Here is a 24,446-nt window from a genome sequence, read left to right as displayed (position 1 = left end):
GACCATTGCCAAATTCCCATTGAGAAAAAAATATCTGCCATTTTATTTCCTCTACTGAAGATGTTCATAGGCAAATAATTATTAATTATATTTCAAGTGATTGATAATCCTGAGGATCGATAGCTAAGCCCATAGGTGTACATAAAAAGCAGGGCTTAAAATCTTTATTTTTAATATGTGTATTATATCCTTTTTAATGCACCTTTTTAATGTTTTATGTTTTGTGTTTTTTTCCTTTTGTCCTTTTGGATTTTTTTTAGTTCTGTATTTTGTATTTTAACTTTGTTTTGAATGAAATAAAAACAGGTTAAAAAATCTTTATTTTTAACACAACTTTCAAAAATAATAAATGGAGAGAATAAGTTATTTTTCAAGGTATTATAAGGATTCAGCAGACCAAATTCATAGTCAGCTGATCCAGGCCAAGAGTTTTAGTTTGGATCCTGCTATTGACAGTACAACCTGCTACAATTGTACATACAGTGAGATTTACTTGTGAATGTTAAATAGTAGATTGTGGACTGAACCATTAATGTTGCACAAAAAAGTTACTAATAGGTGATTTAATTAGCAAGTAAAGCTTATTCAGATTTGTATTTGTTTTAGAAAATACATATTTTTATGATATGACTTTAAATTACATTTTATCAGTTCTTCAGATTGTGTTGAATCTATTTTCTGTAGCAGGGACATAGCTACATGAAGTTCTTAGCCATAACATATGGTTCACAGAGGTAACCAGTATCAAAGGGAAAAAGCTCAGGTACTTCTAGCAACCCTGTTCAAGGCTACTGGTTTACCTCAGTAACCAACCATCTACCTACACCACAGGGTTGGTTAGGTAAGAAGGTTTATAAGTTCACTCTGAACATACCATTGGAGGACTGGAAGTAATGATTATGTATGATCGGTATAAGATTGGAGAGCCACTTTGGTGTAGTGGTTAAGGCACTAGGCTAGGGAAGATGGTGATTTCCAATCCTGCTGTCAGGATCCCAGCAATCGCTCTAATTAAATCATGATTCTCCAGCCAAACTTCAAAAATCTTCCAAGGATTCATTAGAGGCAACATACTGGTACTGCCCTGTATGAAGCCAACTCTGGCATACGTAATTTACAGTCACCTATGACCCTGTTTCCCCACCCACCCCTCATAAACCAGATTCTCCAACTGAGCACTTTACAGGCTGGATGTCATCATTCACATTCTCCAATTAAATATATTCCCGGGCAAAAACTCTGGTGTTTTAGTTACAATCTTTTAAAGATAAGGATTGGAATGTACTTTCGCCTTTTTTTATGGCAACTATTAAAACAGGCATAGGAATGTTTTATGAGTTGACACCTGCTTTAGGCATGAAGCCAGTTGGTGATTTGGGGCCAATCACTTTCTCTCAGCTCTAGGGCCTGAATCTGAAAATATTTCCAGGAAAACTGCAGGGATTAGTTTGCCACATGCAGAGTGAGTGAATGAGCGCAAGAGAGAGAATGCAAAGTAAAGGTTTGAGTGGTACCTGAATGCACAAGTATACATTTCTGAGTCATGGACTTAAAAATCATATGTATATGGCCCTTGAGTGTCAAAAGTCCCTGTTTTACAGATTTCTTTTTTAATAGGTGACTGGCTTGGACATAGCTGAAAATCGTGTGAATCAAAGCCAAGAATAAAGTTTCCTGTTTCAATGCAGAAAATTGGCTTTCTTTTCCTTGAAGACAATATTGTGTGTCCAATATGCCTTGAAGTATTCAGAGACCCAGTCACCACAGACTGTGGGCACAACTTCTGTATGAATTGCTTGCAGGTTTATTGGGAACACCTAGCTCTGATTGGTGAACAACCATACTGCCCTCAGTGCCGGGAACCCTTCAGTTCAGAACCTCAGCTCCACAAAAACGTAACCTTGGGAGAAATTGCAATGAGATTTGCACGGGAGGAAACTCAAGATCTACAGAAGGCGGCTAGTTTCAAGAATGTACCATGCGATTTTTGTTTCGCGCGAAAGTTAAAAGCAGTCAAGTCTTGCTTGCAATGTATAGCTTCCCTGTGTGATAACCACATCCAGTCTCACTACACAGACAAGGTTTTCAAGAACCACCAGCTGGTGGAACCTCTCAGTGACTTGAAAGGCAGCATGTGTGTAAAACATCGTAAGCTGCTAGAGATATTCTGCAAAGAGGAAGGCAAATTTATTTGCCAAATCTGTGTCCGGGAAGAGCATAAGAACCATGAAGTCATTTCTCTGAAGCAAGAACGAAGCAAGAAAGAAGTAAGTAGTTTTTGTACATGCCTTTGTGTGTCAGAGTGTACCCCTGTTTGCCTTTGTTTTTATGGAAGGCAGCTTTGAGTAGTAGAAGTGAGTCAGGTTCTCATATCTCATCAGTTAACCTATAAAAGTACCCATCGCTACAGGTAGAAAGTTTTTTCATATGTGTTACACGCCTTAGTTCAGGGGTGTCAAACTGGATTTCTTCAAGGGCTGGATCAGCATTGTAGTTCTCCACAGGCCAGTTGGGGGTGGGGGGAAACAGGACCGGCATCTCCTGGAGCATTCTGCCAGCCGAAAACAGGCCATGTGGAGGCCCCATGAGGACCCCGTGTGGCCCATTTTTGGCTGGCAGAATGCTAGAGGAGGCCATGGGTGTGTGTGTGTGTGTGAAAACAGGCTGCACAGAGTCCACAGGCAGCCCCCCGTAGCCTGTTTTGGCTGGCAGAATCACGGCAGGCTGGTTCTTTGATATTTCCAGGCTGGCCCCGCAGGCCAGATTTAAGCACTTGGCAGGCCGAATCCGGCCTTGAGTTTGACACCCCTGCCTTAGTTGATATGGACTGGGGGGTTGTAAAATAGATGTCATTCAATTGTTTGAGGTCCAGGTCAGGATCAGAATCCTAATTTACACACTGCTTTCATTGTTTCGCTTTCATGCTGACTATTTCTCCTCTTTTATGCAGCATTTCCTTGCTCTTTCCTTGCATTTCCTTGTTCTTTCATATGCCAAGATTCCTCCCACACTTTGTGGATTGAACGTTAGTTTTTCTGTTTCTGCCATATATATGTTCATCACCAGCCATTCTTACAAGTTGTTCAGCCACATTGGGGAGTGTCAGAATCACTGAAATGTATTCTCTCTATGGCACAAGTGCCAAACTTTTTGCATCACATTGCCGTCATGTAATATATTGTGACGTTTTTCTCTTTGCCGAGCTGAGATGGCCGTGGCCTGTACATGATGCATCCGGCCCATGGACCACTAGTTTGACACACCTGCATGGCATCAGCCATTTTTTCTTCCATCCTTAGCCCATGATTTCTGTAGCCTTATCATGTTTCTGTATCCAAACATGGAGGAGAGGAAGAAAAACAAAACTCAGGATAAAAAGTATTCCCTTAGCTTGTTCTATTGCTGCAGCAAAAGGGCTAGGTTCTGCAAAGAGTTGCTAGTGAATTTTTTTCTTCTTCTTTTCCTAACCTTGATGTCTTAATAAGCATAAAGCAGTCTTTATTAGCCTGGTGCTAGCTGATTCTGATTTATTTTATTTATTTTATTTGTCCATTATTTACAAGGTAATAGGTATAGTATAAGCATGAGTAAGAATACAGGAAATAGGTACAGATAAATGGGGACAATCGGACAGGGGCGTTAGGCACGATTGTGAACTTATGATCTGGAAACCTATTTGAAGGACCCCAGACCAGGTAAATCAAACTAACAAACAAAATGCCGTGGTACTTTGAAATAAACAGCCCCTCTCCCCTTTAACCATAAATAAACATTTTTAAAGTTAGCACACATCCCTCACGAGAGAAAGATCATCTGATTCGTAACCAAAAAAAAAAAGACAAAATTTATGCAGAAGCTGTATAAGGATGAGATTGAAAGTGTGGGCTTTGGCAGCAGGGACAATTGATCTAATGCAATTTTCCAGGAATATTTGCCTCTCTGAGAACATACCATGAACTCTAAAGGAAATTGGCTGCCACTAACCTCTTGCTCAGTCAAAATAACTGCTTTAGAAAGTGGGGTTCTGAATTCATATTTACTGCTGGTAGATGAGGTTGTTCATTGTCATCTTCTCTCTTTTACCCTCTCTGTCACTCTATGGTAATACTAGCAGCCCCTTGATTAGTTTGCTTTTTTGGGTGGGCATATGGGATTTAAAACAAAAAACATTGAGCTCTGCAGAATCCATGGGTATTCTTGGAAATAATACTGTATTCTGAAAACTGGTGCTAATCAAAATATGTATTTGGTTTAACATTTTTTTTTTTAAAAAAAAGACAAGGATGGAAAATTGTTCATGGGTATTAAGGAAAGTTTATGCAACCACACTGGGTTCACAGATAACAGGTTGGTGTGCTTGGTAATAAAGTATGCTGTTTGTTTGTTTGTTTTGCAATAGAAACTTGAATTGAGACAGAACGTTTATGAATGTTTGGTAAAAAGATATTTTTCTCAACTGATACTTTAATATATAAGCACCCCGCATTCTGTGCATTTGGCATGAATTTTTATAGGAAAGAAGGCCTTTGGGCAGGAAAGCCTGCAAAGAATCAGATTCTGCATATCTCTGATGGATGTGTGATTACACAAATGTGTTGATTTTGATGGGGGCATTTCTTTCCCAGGTGGAGGTCCAGAGAATACATGCCAGTGTGGAAAACCAGGTCCTGATGTTGGCAGAAGACCATCAGAAACATAGGGCAAGAGCGAATTACCTTATGGTGAGCTGCACGTGAGAAAAATGGATGAAAGAAGTTTGGATCTTCTTAGTTGAGGGTGGGGCAAAACAACTTCCCCAACAGCAGTAAATCGGAAGATAGTAGCAGACAAGACTGGGATTAGCATCTATACCTGAACTGCATGTTCAACCATTAAGATGCCTACTACAATTTTCACAGGTCTAGTGTTGACAGGTGGGCCAACCATACATGGCAGTGTTTTCCAACCTTGGCAGCTTGAAGATGTGTAGACTTCAACTCCCAGAATTCATGCTGGCTGGGGATTTCTGGGGGCTGAAGTTCACACATATTCAAATTGCCAAGGTTGGAAAACACATATGTAGAGTATGACATGATGATTATGATGATGATATATAAGTACTGCAACTTTTTAGAAGGCAATGGTGATATTTCCAATCAAAGCCATTTAGCAGCTCAACCAGCATACTTTCTTTTGACAAGGTCTCCCCCCCCGCCCAATATTAGGCAATATAGAATGGTGGATTGGGAGAGGAAGAAAGAGTAGTGAATTTTCAACCTGAAGTCGGGAATATGGTTTATAAAAATGATCTTCATTAAATCATTCAGTTCTGGTTCTAAATCACCTAACTACTTAAATAAAAAAATAATGTAGTATATCAAATAATTGTGATCCTTATTGCCATTCACTATTGTCTCTTTCTCTGTGGTGATATCTCCTTATGGATTCTGAAGTCATTAGCTTCATGTGTATCTTTGGATCCCATAGACGAGACTCTTAACTAGTGATCCTAAGACTAACAGCCCATGCTGAATATGTTCTACCTTGCTCTATCTATGTGAAAGGTAAATTGGTATTGCCCATATATTTTGGTCTTCAACCCACATGGCTAGTAGCAAACAGAGAATTAGGGTTTTAACATATACGTGCACCTACTTTAACACTTGTTTGCCTCTTATACGAAATACACCTGCATTTTGCAACTATTCTGAGAATTTCAGTTGCATGTATTGTGACAGTTGCTTTATATTGAATCAAAACTTTGATCCATCACTAGCTGGCAGCAATTCTTTTTCTTAAGATTCCAGGGTGAACCTTCTCCAATAACCCTGTAGATGGCATGGACTGAACCTGAGACATTCTTCATTCAGTGTTTTCCACCACTGAAAAAAAGCTGTCCCTTATTAAGGGTTGTTTCAGATGGGCTAGAGATTTGGAACTAGCTAAACCTTCTTCCCCTCCACTATCGCACCATTGGGTGTATATGATCGTCCCTGTCTATCTATTGCTTCAATTTATGCAGATGGAAGATATCAATTTCCCAAGAACCACAACAGAGGAAACCAGAATGTGATGTTATCCCACAGATCTGATGATGAGTCATAGGTACACAAGAAAGCCAATCTCTTTTCTCGAATAGACCCATAGATTGTGTTTTTTTTCCCTGGAAGAGCCTTAAATCAAGATAGATAATAGATGGACATATGCTATATTTTATTTTTTCCATTCTTTACAGAAAGTGGTGAAGAATGCCAGAGATGAAGTTAGTTGGGCCTTTACAGAGATATTAAAAGAATTAAAGCGACTGCAGACTAAGGTGATGGACTTCATTGATCAAGAGGAAAAATCAGCTTTACTTGTTATGGGAAATTCTGTTCAGCGCAGACACAAGCAAATTGCAGATCTTAAGAAGCAGAAACTGTGGCTGACAAATCTGATGGACGATCCAAGTGACTTTCAATTTTTGCAGGTAAAGTTTACTTTTCATATTGTAACTGAGACCACATACCCTGGTCAGCTACAAGTTGATTAACCATGATTCATTGAATGAAGCATGGTTGATTTAATACACCACAATAAGCAACTTGTCAATCAGTTTGGTGTAGTGGTTAAGGCATCATGTTGGAAACCAGGAGACTCTGAGTTCTAGTCCCATCTTAAGCACAAACCAGCTGGGTGATCTTGGGCCACACATTCCCAGCCTAAGGAAAGAGACGAGGGCAAACAACTTCTGAAAAACGTTTCCAAGAAAACTGCAATGACTAGTCAACACACACACACACACACACATCCAATAATGAATGATATGCAGTGTTCTTCTGATAATTATACTAAATATAATCCTGATAACTGTATTAAGTCTTTAAATAATATATCATGGATTAGGATTCCCAAAAGCAGACAGGGTAAGTTAGAAAGATGAACCTAAAACGAAAATTAATATTTCATCCATCCAGAATTATAGAATTACTGTATAGAGTTGAATTATGGGGTTGGAGATATTTAAGTACATGTAGTCCTTGACTTACGACCAGAACTGAGCCCAGAAGTAATTTTGCTAAGTGAAAGATTTGTTAAATTAGTTTTCCCCTGTTTTGTGACTTTTCTTGCTACACTTGTTAAGAGAATCACTGCAGTTGTTAAAATCAGTAACAGGTTGTTAAGTGAATCCGGCTTCCCCATTGATTTTGCTTGTCAGAAGGTTGCAAAAAGTGATTGCATGACCCCTGGACACTGCAACCATCTTAAATATGAATCAATTGCCAAACATCTGAACATAAATCATGTGACCATGGGGATGCTGCAATGGTCAGAAAGGTAAAAATGGTCATGTCCCTTTTTTTTTAGTGCAGTTGTAACTTCGAATAGTCACTAAATGAACTGTTGCAAGTTGAGGACTACCTGTACAGTTACCACATTCAACATCCTGCTCAATTTGATCCAGAGACCAAAGCATCCCCAACAGATGAGTGACTACCCTCAACTGGAACTTAAAACATTGAATGGAGGTCAAGCACCTCAAGTAACTGGTTTCCCAACTACTCATACTGTTAGGAAGTTTTTGCTAACATTCTTTTGGACTCTTCCAGTAACTGGAAACTATTATTCCTGAAAAACACTCTGGCCACTTTCTGTGCAACACCAAAAAGCTTATCTATGTTGCCTCGTTGACCCGTCATCAGAATGGGCTGGCAACTATTTATGGAGGGATAAAATAGGCGACATAACCTTCTCTTATATCTCCATACAGTATTAAAAGAATTCTAGGGCACATTTTTCTAGTTTCGACTTTTAATACAGGTTTCCCATCTCCTCAAGCCTCAAGTTTTCAGATAGTGCATCTCAGTTTGTTTGCAGGATAACCCCAGTTGCTCATTGGCTACTTTGTAGAGGCAGCGATTTCCATTTGAGCAATTCAATGTTTACCATTCTCTCTACCATTTAAAGTTGTCTTTTATTTTTTATTTTGCCTTCAAAATAGAAGGTTGCTGGTCTAAAACCTGGTAGAGTTTGGGTCTGTCAGGCAGGATTGGACCGGCAGGCATTGCTTGGAGTGGATCTGGAGAGGAAGCCCCAAGAGGGGGGCCTCAGTGGTGCCTGATCCGCCAGCCAGCCCTCCCTCCCTCCCGCTCCTCTTTCAACTGCTGAGCACCTAGTGGGAGTAGCACTCTGCTGGCCAAAAACAGGCCTGCTTTGGGCCTCCTGGGACCTCCGTGCATCCCGTTTTTGGCCTTCCTGGCCCTCAGAAGCCTTCTCCCCCTGCCTCCAGTACCTCTCTGCCTTACCTTCCAGTTCCAACTCATGAAGGTAAATCCTGCACTTGGCCAAAGGTGGGGGCTAGCGGGTGGGTGGGCAGATGTGGGCAGGACAGCTTCATGGCTCTGCGTAAGCCACATTAATGGTTTTCGCGGGCCATATCCAGCCGGCGGACCGTAGTTTGAGGACCCCTGCCTTAGATACAAGTTCCCAAGTAACCTATTAGAGTTTTTGTGTTTGGCAGGCTATGGAAGTACAGTTGTCTCATTTCTGACTCTGGGCAATAGAGAGTAGAAATAGTGTTATGCAGAAGGATGTTACACGAAGGAAGGGAAAAAGGCTAGTAGTCTCCATGCTCCAATATCCAAATAAGATTTCGCTGAACTGTAAGCTCTCTTCAACGCTGTTTGTTACCATAGGACTTCCCCAAAATAAAGGCCATAACTGATAGCTCACAAGCTTTGATTGGACTGAAATGTGAAGAACTCAGCAGTTTTGTGGGGATTAAACAGACACTGAGTGATTTGACATCGCAAATCTCAATGATTGGACTCTGCTTCGTCAATAAAATCCTTCAGAAGGGTAAGTAAACTGAAACATGAAAGTGATTGCCTTGTTCAATTCAATTCATCCAATTCCTTCATTGTGCATTTTCAAATAAATTTATTTTCACCACATAATCCAATCACTACTGTCTCGATAAACAGAAAATCCTTCCAAATGATGTTAGTGGGAAGAAAATGTTTGAATGAGGGGCTCTGTACTTTGGACACTTTGTTTAAAATAATGCATTTACACCAAAGGAAAACAACCCTGACATAGTTCCCAAGAAAGAAAAATGCAGAGAAAAATAAATAAAAAACACAGGCAAAAATAGAAGATAATATATGAAGCGCAGGATTGAACTATGGAGTCCTTGGTGCTCTCTTGAGCTTGGTTATTTGCTTGATTCCTTGATTAGGATATCATTTTCTGTTTCATTTTTCCTGGCATCAATCACTGTTTATTTTGGTGTAGGCTGCCAAAGGTGTGTTTTGGTTTTTTCGTTTCCCTCTTAGTTTTTTTATTGTCTGTTTTGAATGGTATGTAAATGTGATTTATCCCTATGTATATCTCTTGATGGCTGGTTTATCCTAATGCCAAACTTTGCGTTCAGAACTAGTATTTCTGGATTTAGCTTGGTATAGAATGCTCAGTTTCCCAGTTGAAACTATGACTGTCTGCATCTGTCCATGTGTTGTGAGATTAAGTTTTCACAAATGTGTTCTGATTGCTATTTGATGTTCATGGGTGTGCTCTGCTAATCTGTCTATCCTACCTATTAGCTGTTACACTCCTTATATGTTGAAGATGAATCCTGTTTTTTCTTGGACTACTGGGGTTTTTGATCTACTTAAGATCTTCTAGAGGACTTTAGTTGATTAGTCTGCTACAATATGCCATGTGGTTGAAATAGTATGCTTGTAATTTCTGAGAAGTTTTGATATATGGTAATATTAACCCTTTTCATAGCTCATACTGATTGCATTGTAGTGGGTTCAGTGGTCAGGCATTTTTTGATAAAGTTCCATGTGTATTTATTTTGTTGGAAGATGTATAGGAGACCATTTCCTTTTTCTGATAGTCTGAATTAATTGCAGTGGTGTATTTAGACTCTTGTGGTCTAAATAATGTTCTTACACAGCTCTTCTTGAAGAATGTTGGATTGTTGTTTTAGTAATGGAGCACTTGATTAGTATGGGTTGTACGTGCTTCAACATACTAGTGTTTTTAATTTGCTATCATTTCCGCTACTGATAAGGATATTCAGGAAGGATTGTGTATTGTTGTTGTTTTCTTTTCTTGTGATTTTTTTTTGAAGATGTCGATTGTTTCATGTGTCTTCTGTAATTCCTTTTTTATTATGAAGTTGTTGTCTACATACCACCGCATCCATACTTTCATTGTGTATGTGGGAGTGCTAGTTTCTAGACACTAGTCTTTGTTATGAGTCCTGAGGGAGATACATTAAAAAAAAAACAGCTTTAGTCATTTCTCAGCAGGTTCACAAATACTATTGAACTTTGGCCTATTTAAAAAAAGCCAAGATTCAATGCTTTTGTAAAGCAGAGCAGGAATGGAGCAAACAGACCTCTGGGGAATAGTATAGAGGAAAGACAAAAACAGTAACAAAAAGGACATCACCCTGGGATGACAGGATATGGCATTGTTTATTTGAAGGTGCCCATAGCAGTCCCACAATTATGGGACAGGCAGAGACATTTAGAGAAAGATGGTACCATAAATAAGTGGGCCCTGAGCTATTTAAGACTCTATAGTTCAGGGGTCCCCAACCGCGATCCGCGGACCGATACCGGTCCGCTGAACAACTCTTACCGGGCCGCTGGTTGCTGGGCGCCGCCATCTTTTTGGTAAAAAGTGCTTCGGTGAGCTTTTCTGGGTAGAAAGCCATTTCTACCCGAAAAGCTCACCGAGCGCTGCGCCGCCATCTTTTTGATGAAAAGTGCTTCGGTGAGGTCACCGGAAGCACTTTTTGTCAAAAGATGGCAGCGCCCAGTTGATGCTGGTACCGGGCACGGTGCCCAGCTGATGCCGGTACCGGGCCGCGGCGTCAAAAAGGTTGGGGATCCCTGCTATAGTTGACAGCAACTGTTCTGTACCATACATTAGCATTCTTGTAAATAACCGTTCTGATTGGCTGAGACGCGCGGCGACCCGATTGGTCGAGCGAGCCGCACTGATTGGCCCGCCGTGAATCCCTGCGATTGGAAGAAACCGATCGCGGGAGATTCAAAGTGGTGTCATTGGCCGCGGCTCGGCCAGCAAGTTCTATAAAAGCCGCCGTCTGCCCTAGCCGCACCGAGTCGATCTTGGGACTAAAAAAGAGCTGAAAATTAGTCACTGACTCCCGAGCCATTCTTCGAGCGCCTACATAACACTGGCGACGAAGGTGGGATCGCGGAACTGGTACCCACCGAACATGTGTCGAGACGAGCGAAACCGACGAGATGGCCAACATCGCGCCGCCCGCACCCTTCAACCAGGCTACTGAAGATTGGGAATCGTACATTGATCGATTCCTGATGTTCTTGGAAAGTAGCAACCTTAAGGACGCAAATGGGCAGGAAAAAAAGGGCCGTATTCCTGACACACTGCGGGCCCGCAGTGTTTAAGATGGCAAAGGCCCTTGGTAGACCAGAAGATGTAAAGGCAATGGACTGGGCCGACCTCGAGCCTCTGTTGCGAAGTCACTACGCCCACGCTGTGCCCACCCTCATCAGACGGCACGATTTCTACCGCGTGACTAGCGAGAGGGTGAGAGCATCAGCGATTTCGTCGCTGACCTACGAAATCTGGGGGCATGTGCGGCTTCACAGACATGGACGAGGCGTTACGAGATCGCGTCGTCCTCGGGCTCAGAGATCCTGTCCTACAAAGCCGGCTGATGGCGAAAGGCGACATCTCCCTCACTGACGCCTCGCTGAAGCAACCGCAGCAGAAGCAACCCGAAATCAGCGGCCCGAATGCGGAGACCAGACACCGGGACCGAGCCACCGCCGCCAAGACAACCACCGCAGCCGAGACGCAGCCAGAAGCAAGCCGTCGAGCAACCACCACCACACACCATGGCGACCTCGACTCCTTCGGACTCCACGGACGGGAGGAGGACATCCACCAACTCCAGACGGAACGAGACCAGCGCGAATGGCGGAGTTGTAAGTCGGGGCTACAGTGCACCGGGTGTGGGGGTGACCATCCTCGATCGGAGTGCCGTTCTTTGACGCGATCTGCCGCCAATGCGACAAAAGAGGCCACATCGCCCGAGTCTGCCAACTCAAAGAACCTACAGCCCCGGCACGACGAGACAGCAGCGGCCGGAGGCGAGACGGCACACCCCCTAGAACAAGGGACCGCCAGACCGAGGGTCGTTGGAACCGGGATGAACGAGGCCGGCGAAACGGCGAGACCCGACAAAGAGAGGAGACCCACCAGACGGTCATCATCGGCCATTCATCTAGTGGGGACGCCTGAAAGGTATACGTGGAAGTGGGCATCGAGGGAGAGCCATGCAAGATGGAGGTGGACTCTGGGTCCTACCTCTCCATGGTTGCATGGCGGGAAATCAAGCGCTTGGTGCCCGCCATCCACAAAAGGGACCTAGAAAGCCAGAAGTTCATTCTAAAAGACTACCAAGGGAACCGCATCCCCGTAGTCGGAACCGGACTTTTTGAAATCACATTCAAGGGGCGCACAGCAAGGCTTCCCCTGACCATTGTGGACAGAGACCGACCCAGCCTTTTGGGACTGCAATGGTTCGCGCCGCTCGGGGTCGAGGTAACCGGCATCGACCATGTCGCAGAGGGAGACTGGGAGGAGCAACTCGCGAGGGACTTCCAGGAAGTGTTCGACGGCACCCTAGGCAAGTACCGAGGGCCCCCTATTTCTTTCAGCCTAGACCCCAGCGTTCCCCCGATATGTTTAAAACCGCGGCGAGTACCTTTCGCACTCAGACCCAAGATCGATGAGCAGATAGACAAGCTCATCAAGCAAGGAGTCCTAGAGCCAACCGATCACGCCCGGTGGGAGACTCCCATAGTCACCCCAGTCAAGCCCGATGGGTCAGTGAGAATCTGCAGGGACTATAAGGCCACCCTAAATCGCGCCTTACAACAAAGCGCTTATCCCGTCCCAGTGGTACAGCACCTTCTGCACTCACTGGGGGAGGCAAAGCAAAGCTCGACCTGGCACAAGCCTACCAGCAGTTGCCGGTCGACGCGGAAACCGCCGAGGCGCAGACCATAGTGACCCACCGGGGGCCTTTCGCTGCAAGAGACTCCAGTTTGGAGTCAGCGTGGCACCAGGAATTTTCCAGAGCCTCATGGAGAGACTCCTGCAAGGAATCAAGGGGTGGTGCCCTACTGACGACGTACTCGTGTCAGCAGCCAACCAAAAAGAACTGGAGGATCGCCTGAGGGAGGTACTACAAAAATTCAAAAACGCGGGGCTAAAAGTCAAAAAGAAAAATGCCAGCTGCACACCGAGAGGGTCGAATTCCTAGGATATCTCCTAGACCGGCACGGAATTCACCCAACCGAGAAAAAAATCAGAGCCATCAAAGAAGCCCCAGGCCAAAGAATAAAATGGAACTACAGGCGTTTCTGGGACTAATTAACTTCTATAATGTTTTCCTACCCCAGAAGGCGACCGTAGCGGAACCGTTGCATAGGCTCCTGGACAAAACGGCCACCTGGACCTGGGGAAATGTGAGGAAGCCGCATTCAACAGAACCAAGGACCTGCTCACATCGGATGCCGTCTTCATCCAATACAACGAAACCCTACCATTAGCGGTCACATGCGACGCATCACCTTCGGCGCCGGAGCCGTCCTCAGCCACACTCTCACCGACGGAAAAGAAGCACCCATCACCTTCTTTTCAAGAACCCTCTCAAAACCAGAAAGAAATTACAGTCAGCTGGACAAAGAGGCCCTGGCAATCGTCGCGCCGTAAAGAGGTTCCACGAATACCTCTATGGCAGGACCTTCACCATCATCACCAATCACAAGCCGCTGCTGGGGATCCTGGCAGGAACAGGGCCACCCGAACATTCTATCTCCGAGAATGACAAGGTGGTCCGAATTCCTTGCCGCCACAGTTACCGCCTAACCCACTGACCCGTAAGGCGATCACCCACGCAGACGCCCTGAGCCGCACGCCGCTACCCGACCTGGACCCCGACCCAGCACCTACAACGTCCACCCTTAGTATAGAGACTCTACCCAATCTACCTGTAACCGCCAGACATTGCCCGCGAAAACAATGAAGACAAACGTCTGGCGCGGTCTTGCATTGGGTAGAGAAAGGGTGGCCGGAAAAAGACGACAACGAAATTCAGGACATTTGAAACCGGCAAACAGAACTGTCATTGCAAAAAGGCTGTTTACTATGGGGGATAGGGTTGTCATCCCAGACAAATTACAAGAAAGGGTTCTGGAGTTGTTGCACGAGGGCACCCGGGCATAGTTAGGACTAAAGCCCTGGCCAGGAGTTACGCCTGGTGGCCAGGGATGGACAGACAAATCGAGGCATGGGTGGCAGCATGCAGACAATGCCAAGCGTCCAGGTCAAGCCCCCTCTGCCCCAATCCTGGAATGGGAAACCCCCAGGGGACCATGGTCCAGGATTCATATAGATTTCGCCGGACCTACGAAAGGGCACACCTTCCTCATTACGGTAGATGCTTACTGCAACTGGCTGGAGGTAAGCAACATGAAAACTACCACCACAGAGGCCGTTACTAAAGAACTCAACAGACTATTCTCAACCCACGGCCTCCCAGACGTCATCGTGTATCGGATAATGGGCCCCAATTTACCTAGCTGGAATTGAAAAATTCCTAGCGGAACGGGAATACGACATGCACTGACAGCGCCGGCACATCCGGCGGCAAATGGAGGCGGAACGAATGGTTCAATTTACAAAAAAACAATCCAGAAAATAGAAACCGGGAAATACAAGAAAAGATTAATAAAATGCTATTTATACAACATATAACCCCAAATACGACAACAAACAAAAGCCCGGCCGAACTATTAATGGGAAGGAAACTAAGGTCCCCACTTGACAGACTGCACCCTACATACAACCCAGAAAAAAACCCCGACTCATCTAGCAAACACTGAACATTCACACCGGGCGACGCAGTATACGCAAAAAATCTCACAGGGGACCCACTCTGGGTACCAGCAACCATAACTCAGGTGACAGGTCCCCGCTCGTACTGGCTACAGACAACCGACGGACGAGCATGGAAAAGACACATCGATCAGTTAAGATCGAGAACCAACATGGGAAATAAAACCGACACGCAAGCACACACGGAAGAAAACACCAGCCAAGAGGGGAGGGAAAACCCCGGGAACCAAAATAATCAACCCCAGCAAGAAAGGAACCAAGAATACTCACCAACGGAGGAAGAAACAGACGAACAACTCGAGCCTCGCCTGGAAGGAACAGCCAAGCCAGCTCAACCAGCCCGGAAAGACCGGGCGGGAGAAACAAAGCCAGCAACTCAACCAGCCCGAGTAGACCGGGAGGAAGCGACAGCGAAGGCCCGGCTCACCCTTCCAGGCGGTTCCATCGATGAGGCAAGGAGCGACACAGAACCCGACCGAGCCGTTCAAGACCAGACACCAACTAACCTGCGCAGGTCCAGTAGACAAGTACGGAGCCCGCCTGCTTACGGGACTACGTCACGTGGACCATACCAAGAGGGAGGGGTGTTCTGTACCATACATTAGCATTCTTGTAAATAACCGTTCTGATTGGCTGAGACGCGCGGCGACCCGATTGGTCGAGCGAGCCGCACTGATTGGCCTGCCGCGAATCCCGCGATTGGAAGAAACCGATCGCGGGAGATTCAAAGCGGTGTCATTGGCACCGCGCTCGCCGGCAAGTTCTATAAAAGCCGCCGTCTGCCCTAGCCGCACCGAGTCGATCTCGGGACTAATAAAGAGCTGAAAATTAGTCACTGACTCCCGAGCCATTCTTCGAGCGCCTACATAACACGCGCCTACATAACAGCAACCATCTTACCTTTCACCCAGAATCCTATTAGTAACAATTCTTCAAGCAAAGTTGATAATCTAGGAGGACCCCAAAATTTTCTGAAGAATGCAACACCATCAAGAGATGCACAATTCCTGAGCAAGCAAATCCTTGGATTCAAGCCAATCTTGCTAGCGTTGAGCTTATTCCTCCCCATCTAGATCTAAATAGTGTCCAAATATTGGGAAAACACCTCCATGACTGTGATGACTTCCCTGGCCGCTTCCCCAAATACCTCTCCAGATGTCAACTCTGAGGAAGATGAACCAGTTCCAGGTATGTCTGGAAGAGGTCAATGGCTCCGAGCAGCCATCTGAGAGGGATTTGGCTGAAGCTCAGCTGCAGCTGTGGCTTCTGGTGGGGAAACTGAACACAGCTGCAACCACTCAGTGATGAGGAAGAGGAACTGCCTTCTGCACCTGATCTGAGAACAGGTAGGGCAGGAGCAAGAAAAGGGCAGCCTGATTACTATGAGGAGGCAACCTCACCCTTCTTGATGGGGCTGCACCAGAAGCTGTCTATTTAGCACAGCAGACGGATGGAGGCAATGTTGGGAAGAACCTGTTTGTTTCTTAGTTGTTGTGATTCCTGCCTTGCTTTAGATTGACACCGTGCTTTGATTTGGACTGTACTTTGTGAACCATCTTGTAATTTTGCCTGGTGGATTTAGCTTGATTGGGAAACTTTCAAGTACCTTGTGGACTCGTTAGCTTTAGCTCTGTGGATTAGCATTGGTCTACTTTTGGCTGGACTTAATTGGGACAATTCTGGGGTTTTGGTGAAGGGATTTGCTGGGGAACACTAATAAATCAACTAAACTACTGTTATGTGTGTGCGTGTGTGACTTCACTAGGACAGCCAGAGATCAAAATAAGTCATTAGGTCTTGTGATAATACCTGACTCCATGTCGTCCGATGACCTTCCTAAGTAGCCTCATGTAGATACGATAGGAGGAGAGACGGTTTTGAGGATTTCCACAGAGCAGTGATCTAGAGCTCAGTCTCCCCACCATAGTAGCAATGACTGACTTCAGAGAAAGGAGACTATCCTCTAAAAACAAGTACTGTACCCCCTTCATGAAGGAAAGCTGTGGGCCTTTCCTTTAAAAGAAAAACAAAGAAGTTTGCTAGTGAAAACTATAAGAAGCTGGTCTTTTAGTTCTTTTACTTACAAACATCCTGTAAGGTTGGACTTTAAAAAAAAAAAAACAAGCAAAATTGATTTTGCCACATTTCCCTTCTGTAGGAAGGGATAGGAAAACTGGGACTTTCTTTTGTTGTTTTAAAGATCCAAGATGGGAAGGAGTCAAGAATGAGGAGAAATCAGTGAAGGGCGATTCATACAAAAAGATTAATGGAGATCACCTGTTCTCAGACAGAGACAGGAACATGTTTTCCTGGCCCAGGCAGGAGACATAAAGATGCCAGGAATCTATTAGTTGAGGGCCATGGGATGGCTAATCCAGACCATCACCATGCACAAAATGGAGGATGGGATTGATATACTGGAGGGATTTCTTAAGCCAGCTTCATTTGCAGCCGGTTTACCCATGGGAGAAAAAGCTTAAGCCTGCAGTGCAGAAAAAGCCCTTTATCTTAATTTCCAACTAATGAGACGTGATTATGTTTCTCCCGCTAAGTAGGCTACTTTTCAGGACTGACTCCTGGGAATTTAGCACTTTAATGAACACCATCTGTTCAGATAGCCTTTCCCACCCACCATAGCAACCCTTGGTGGATGCCAGCCTTTACTCTGTGAGGCCTCCTCCTGGGCCTCACTGCCTTCCTTCTCCTGTGTGTTTCACTGCTGCGGATGGGAGGGGGGAGGTTGTGGTACTGAAAACAGCATCATTGAAAGATGGACATGAAAAATGGCCAGTGTTCAGAGAACAAGAGTATAAAATTGAAGTTGCGGCAGCTAGTTCATTCTCAACACGTCATAAGTAAGTCATGAAGGAAGGCTTTTAAAAAACGTTACGGCTCTTGAGCTGAGCTTAGCTCCTAATGATCATATGGATATACAAATTAAGGAGACAACAACATATGTGATTAACCATTGTCACTTTGTGGTTGTTGGTTTGTTTTTTACACCCCAGTCTAATTTATAGCCTTGGTATTCCCTGCTGGTTTGCTCTGCCTCCCCTTTTCAGTTGTATGCAGTTCTTGGACTGCCTAAACAAGTCCCTACCGTTTTCTTGGTGAGGTTTTTCAGAAGTTGTTTGCTATTGCCCCCTTCCTAGGACTAAAACAAAGTAATTGGTCCAAGGTCACCCAGTTGGCTTTGTGCCCAAGGTGGAACTAGAATCCATAGACTCCCAGTTTCTAACCTGATGCCTTAACCACGCCACCATGGCTCTTATCAAAGTATTGTTGGAAATTAAATCTGGCCCAGTTCTTATTTCAAGCGGGGGGAGAGACACAGGAGAAATGAATTGGAGGCAGGCTACACTTTTGGAAAAGAGGTCTCCGTTTATTTGGTAGCGAGAAACAACAGTGACAGCATCATGTTTCTAGCTGATGAATTGGAGTTGAGAGTAGGTGGGCTTTTTATACAATTTTTAGGCCTTTATCATTGAGATGCCTGTTCCTGGGCAAGAATATGTCCTTTAATATTTTAATGGGGGTTGCCAGATTCCTATGGGGTCAATGACCTGCTGGCTCTATAGGCCAAAAGTCCCATTTTTGGAAATCCTAGGTGTTTTGTTTGTCTGAGCTAATCTTGTCAGTTTAGTCTCCTTGACTATTGTGCTGTTTATTCGGAGCTGCTAGCTGCCCTTTGGGTATTAATAGAATGGCCTTGCTTTATGAATGGGTACAAAATGTCCATTCATAAAGCCTAGCCTCTTCAGGATTCTGCTTGAGGCTGTTTTCCTATAGCAAAAGACTGGGGCTGCTTTAAAGAGATTTTTCTCTCCTCCTTTAGGGGAAATATTTTATTCTCTTTTGATATCCTGTAGAGTATTTTATATTGGGGAGAGGGCTCCTCCCACAGTATTTAACCAGATCCAACTATGCTTATCTTTCAAGATTGCCAAGTCTGACTAAAGGCTGTCACCTGTTGGACTGAAAGATTGGAACAATTATTGCCTCTTCTATGAGGGTTTCTGGTCACCTTCTTCCAGATAACTACCAAGCTAGAAACAGATGGTTCTTATCCTAGTACTATTACATAAATGCTCATATTCAGCTTATGGTTACTCATTCACACATTCACAGCCCTGGAAAAGAACCACACTCAAATCACTTTCAATTGAACAATGAGGCACAACTGGTTTTTTGGTTGTTGTTTTTTGAATACATGGAATATATTTTTAGAATATATTTAGAATATAGAATACATAGTGGATTTAAAATAACATCAAAGCAAAACTTTACTGGACACAAAATACACATTTGCTCTTTCTTACCACACATACACAAACATCCCTGTCAACTAGGCTGGAAAGCACTAGCCAGAGGGATAGAAATCACCAAATCTGGATCCAAAAATGATTTAAAGAGTGGGTGGGCTTCAAGTCCCCTTTTATCCCCCCAGGTCCTTGCTTTGCTGGTTCACAAATCTGGTAGCTGTTGATGGGACACACAGAGGGTTTGTGTATGTGTATGTGTGCGTGTGTGCTGAGGTCCAATTTCTTTTATCTGGTTCAGATGACATTTTTTCCCCTTAATGACTTGACTCTTTCTGAACCACTTCCCCTAGGGCAGGGGTGTCAAACTTGCCGCGTCAGTGACGTATTGTGACTTTTTCTCCCTCCGCTAAACTGGGCGTGGGCATGGCCTGCGGGCTGCAAGTTTGACAGCCCTGCCCTAGGGGATCTTCTTCTGACTTTTGTCCACCCTGCTCACGTGCTTGCTTCATCTTTTAGGTATGGTGGCTTCCTCCTGGTCTCACAGAACTAACCCTACTTGGTTTCCAGAACCAGCCAAAATTAGCTACGTACTATCATCTGCTGTAGTGAAGGCTCTCGGTTAAGAGTAGAAATGGTTCAAGAGCATGGCCATGGCTGGCGTTGAAGGCATTCTTGTTCTTTAATATCAAACAGAGATGATTCTGAATCCAGTCATTCAAGCAGCGTGTCAGCTGATGGGACCCAGGAGATGTGTCTTTTCAGATGCCACACACCTGCCCTATGGAATAGCATTCTTCCCAAGATCCAGAGGGCCCCACCCCTAGCTTCTCTCTGGAAGATAGGGGCTAAAAGCTAAACCTGGCTTTATAAGCCTCTCTCAATGGTTTTCGTTGTCTGAACTGGCTCATTATTCATTGCTTGTAGTTGCATACACCACCCTGAATCATGGGTCAATTATTGATGCATACATAGAATGAATAAATGAATACATTTTAAAAACAGATACTAAATAAATATCTCAAACACTCTTAATCTTTCAGGAATCACAATGGTGCCATATGAACTGTTACCCACATCCACAGATCGGAAGACTCTCCTAAAATGTAGGTGCTTTTAGTTGATTTGTTTCCCCAATATTGCCCTCTGGAATGCGGCTGACTGTCAGATCTTGGCACGTAACCTCCTTACAATAGTATCTCTTCAGATTACCAGAACGCCCAAGGCAGATGAACATTGTACAAGGAGAGCCATGTTAGTCTATATGGCAACCAAAATTCAGACTTATTACTTTTATTTTAAAAACGTAAGCTTCTGTAAGCTGTCTTATGCCTTTTAATAATATTGGTTTGTTTGAAAAGGTGCCTTCAGTCTTCTGAATTTAGGATTGAAGGAATCTTCTATGAGGGTAAAGAACGGGCTCCTTCACAGAATCTAATTTCAGGGTGCAAAAGATAAAGAATATAGAAAACGAGGGAAATCAGTTGGTCCTAGTTTGATCATACCAGAAAATTAAAATAATACTTATTGTTGAGAAACACGCTCATGCTTAGTGAAACCTGTTCTGATTTATACTGCTTCTACGACAAAGGAAGGGAAACGCCAGTGTGACTAATGCCCCACAGGTGCTTTAAAAAAGGCAACTGGACTTTCTTGATTTTCCTTGAAGATATTTCACTTCTGACAAGTTGGTACAAGTACTCCTCAACCTACATCCACAATTGAGACCAGAATTTATGTTGCTAAATGAGAAATTTGTTAAGTCAGTTTTGACCCACTTTACAACTTTTCTTGCAACATTTGTTAAGGGAATCATTGCAGTTGTTAAAATTAGTAACACGGTTGTTAAGTTTCCCCATTGACTTTGCTTGTCAAAAGGTCGCAAGAGGGGATCACATGACCCTGGGACACTGCAACTGACGTAAATGTGAGTCAGTTGTCAAGCATCCGAATATAAATCATGTGACTGAGGGAATGCTGTAGTGGTCATAAGTGTGAAATGGAAAACTACCCATACTAACCAGGTGCTCCATTACCAAAGCAACAACCCAACCTCCCACAACGGAAGCTCTCTAAGGACCTTATTTAAATAAGCCCAAACACACGGCAGCAACTCAGAACAGCAGAAAAAGGAACATCTATACAGCACATTCCAACAAAATGGATACCTACCCAACTATCAAAAAGTCCCTGACTACTCAACCCAATATAGCACAACCGACACAAACCCTAAAAAGAATTGCCATACATCAAGAATATCTCAGAAACCACGAACATTACTACAACCATATGGAATCAGCATAGCACACAAGCCAGCTAAAACCCTTCAAAACATCCTAAGCAAACCAAAAGACCCAGTAACCCCAGAAGAAAAAACAGGAGTCATCTACAACATGCAATGTAAGAACTGCAACAACCACTATGTAAGACTAACGGGCAGAAGACTGGTCGAACACATCCATGAATGCCAACTGGCAGTCAGAAGACACGATGATTTTTTTTTAATTTCACAACATATAGTCAGATTTAACCATAGCTTCAATTCAGAAAATTTAAGAATCCTAGACCAGGCCAAGTCCAAAAACACTAAGGAATTTCTAGAATTTGGCATGCAATCGACATATAGACACTCGCAACATCTATAGACTATGCAAAATGTTCTGTACGGTCATTGCCATTCTTGTAGAACCGCGCAGTGATTGGTCAAGACGCACGGCGAGCTGATTGGTCGAGCGAGCTGCACTGATTGGCCCGCCGCGAATCTCCCGCGATTGGTGGAAACTAATTGCGGGAGATTCAAAGCATTGCCATTGGCATGGCGCGCAAAGAATAAAAGCCGCCGCTTTTCTTTGGGACCCGAGCCGATCTCGGAATCAATAAATGAGCTGAACTAAAGTCACTGGCTCCGAGTCACCTTCCTTGCGACGGACACAACACTGGCGACGAGGGTGGGATGCCAAACCTGATCCCCATCGAGCACGTGTCCTGAGGAAACGAGACCGACGAGATGGCCAGCATCGTACCGCCCGCACCCTTTAACCCGGCTACTGAGGATTGGGAATCGTACCGACCGATTCCTGATGTTCCTCGAAAGTAGCAATCTAAAGGATGCAAACGGGCAAAAGAAAAGAGCTGTCTTCCTCACACACTGTGGGCCCGCAGTATTTAAGATGGCAAAAGCCCTCGCGAAACCCGAGGACGTAAAAATGATGGACTGGGCCGATCTCGAGCCGTTGCTCCGAAACCACTATGCCCCGACGTGCCCACTCTCATCAGGCGGCACGACTTCTATCGGCGAGACCAGCGGCGGGCGAGAGCATCGGCGACTTTGTGGCTGACCTGCGAAATCTCGGGGGCATGTGTGGGTTTACGGATATGGACGAGGCACTCCGAGACCGCGTCGTCCTGGGGCTCAGAGATCCAGTCCTCCAGAGCCGGCTGATGGCAAAGCGACATCGCCCTGCCACGTCCTTGCAGATGCCACCGCAGCCGAGGCGACCGAAATCGGCGGCTCGAATGCGGAGGCCCGCCGGGGACCGCAACCGAGACGCGCTCTGAAGCAAGCCGCCGAGAGACCACCAAACACCATGGTGACCTCGGCTCACCTCCGACACCACGGACGAGGAAGAGGCGCGTGCATCGGCTCAGGCGGATCGAGACCGGCGCGATCGCGGAGTTGTAAGTCAGGGCAACCGTGCGCCGGGTGTGGAGGTGACCACCCTCAATCGGAGTGCCGATTTTTCGATGCAATATGCTGGCACTGTGATAAAAGAGGCCACATCGCCCGAGTCTGCCGACTCAAGAAGAACTACAGCCCCCAGCGGCGAGACGGCAGCGACCGGAGAGCGAGACGGCACCCCCCAGGCCCAGAGACCGCCAAGCCGAAAACCGATGGAGCCGAGACGGATGGGGCCGACGAGACGGCGGGAACCGGCGGAGAGAGGAAACCCACCAGACGGTGGTCATCGCCACTCATCCAGCGCAGACGCCCGGAAAGTATATGTGGAAGTGGGCATCGAGGGCGAGCCATGCAAGATGGAGGTGGACTCCGGGTCCTACCTCTCCATGGTTGCATGGCGGGAAATCAAGCGCCTGGTGCCCACAATCCACAGGAGAGGACTGGAAAGCCAGAGCCTAATCCTCAAGGACTACCAGGGGAATCGCATACCGGTGTCGGAACAGGCCAGTTCGAGGTAACTTTCAAGGGCGCACAGCAAGGCTCCCCCTGACGATCGTGGACCGAGACCGCCCCAGCCTTTTGGGACTGCGGTGGTTCGCGCCGCTCGGAATCGAAGTAACGGGCATCGACCACATCGGGAGGCTGACTGGGAGGAACAACTCGCAGGGACTTCCAAGAAGTGTTCGATGGCACCCTAGGCAAGTACCAAGGCCCCCTATTTCGTTCAGCCTAGACCCCAGCGTTCCCCAATACGCCTGAAACCACGGCGGGTACCATTCGCACTCCGGCCAAAAATCGATGAGCAAATAGACAAGCTCATCAGACAAGGGGTCCTCGAGCCAATCGACCATACCCGGTGGGAGACCCCCATAGTCACCCCAGTCAAGCCCGATGGGTCGGTGAGAATCTGCGGGGACTATAAAGCCACCCTAAATTGCGCATTGCAACAGAGCGCCTACCCGTCCCAGTAGTGCAGCACCTCCTACACTCACTGGGGGGGCAAGGTCTTTGCGAAGCTCGACCTGGCGCAAGCCTATCAGCAGTGCCGGTCGACGCAGGAACCGTCAAGGCGCAAACCATAGTAACCCACCGGGGGCTTCCTGTAAGAGACTCCAGTTTGGAGTCAGCGTGGCACCAGGAATATTCCAGAGCCTCATGGAGAGGCTCCTGCAAGGAATCAAGGGGTGGTACCCTACTTCGACGACGTACTGGTGTCGGCAGCCAACCAAAAAGAACTGGAGGGTCGCCTGAGGGAGGTCTAACAAAATTCAAAAATGCGGGGCTGAAGGTTAAAAAGAAAAATGCCAATTACACACCGAGAGGGTCGAGTTCCTGGGGTACCTTTTAGATCGGCACGGAATTCACCCAACCAAGAAAAAAATCAGAGCAATCAAGGAAGCCCCCAGGCCGAAGAATAAAACGGAACTACAGGCATTTCTAGGACTGCTTAATTTTTACAATGTTTTCCTGCCCCAGAAGGCGACCGCGGCGGAGCCTTTGCATAGGCTCCTGGACAAGGTGGCTCCGTGGACTTGGGGGAAACGCGAGGAAGCCGCCTTCAACAAAACCAAGGACCT

At 45.5% G+C, this 24,446-nt stretch overlaps 1 protein-coding gene and 1 long non-coding RNA gene across 3 annotated transcripts in view; one reads left to right on the top strand and one right to left on the bottom strand.

Annotated features, from left to right (window-relative positions):
• The first annotated feature begins 1,159 nt into the window (after positions 1–1,159).
• LOC113412053 (E3 ubiquitin/ISG15 ligase TRIM25-like) overlaps positions 1,160–24,446 on the top strand; it is a 29,249-nt gene continuing 5,962 nt past the window's right edge. The window contains exons 1-5 of one of the 2 annotated variants that reach the window (XM_026667423.2): positions 1,160–2,267; positions 4,626–4,721; positions 6,215–6,448; positions 8,655–8,817; positions 20,234–20,296. In XM_026667423.2, coding sequence (XP_026523208.1) covers positions 1,683–2,267; positions 4,626–4,721; positions 6,215–6,448; positions 8,655–8,817; positions 20,234–20,296 — 1,141 coding nt within the window. In that variant the 5' untranslated portion in view covers positions 1,160–1,682. The remainder of the gene's footprint in view (positions 2,268–4,625; positions 4,722–6,214; positions 6,449–8,654; positions 8,818–20,233; positions 20,297–24,446) is intronic. The other variant, XM_087955824.1, reaches the window with a different exon arrangement.
• The window catches only part of LOC148132182 (uncharacterized), a 32,430-nt gene continuing 14,209 nt past the window's right edge, over positions 6,226–24,446 (bottom strand). The window contains exon 2 of the long non-coding RNA XR_015747670.1: positions 6,226–6,680. This is a non-coding gene — a long non-coding RNA (uncharacterized LOC148132182). The remainder of the gene's footprint in view (positions 6,681–24,446) is intronic.

The sequence above is a fragment of the Notechis scutatus genome, chromosome 2 (assembly GCF_049901735.1).
Source record: "Notechis scutatus isolate UNSWTSFEM ecotype Mainland chromosome 2, rNotScu1.2, whole genome shotgun sequence".
NCBI lineage: Eukaryota > Metazoa > Chordata > Lepidosauria > Squamata > Elapidae > Notechis > Notechis scutatus.
Note: the sequence above shows the minus strand (reverse complement) of the source record. Positions and strands in the feature narration are given on the sequence as shown.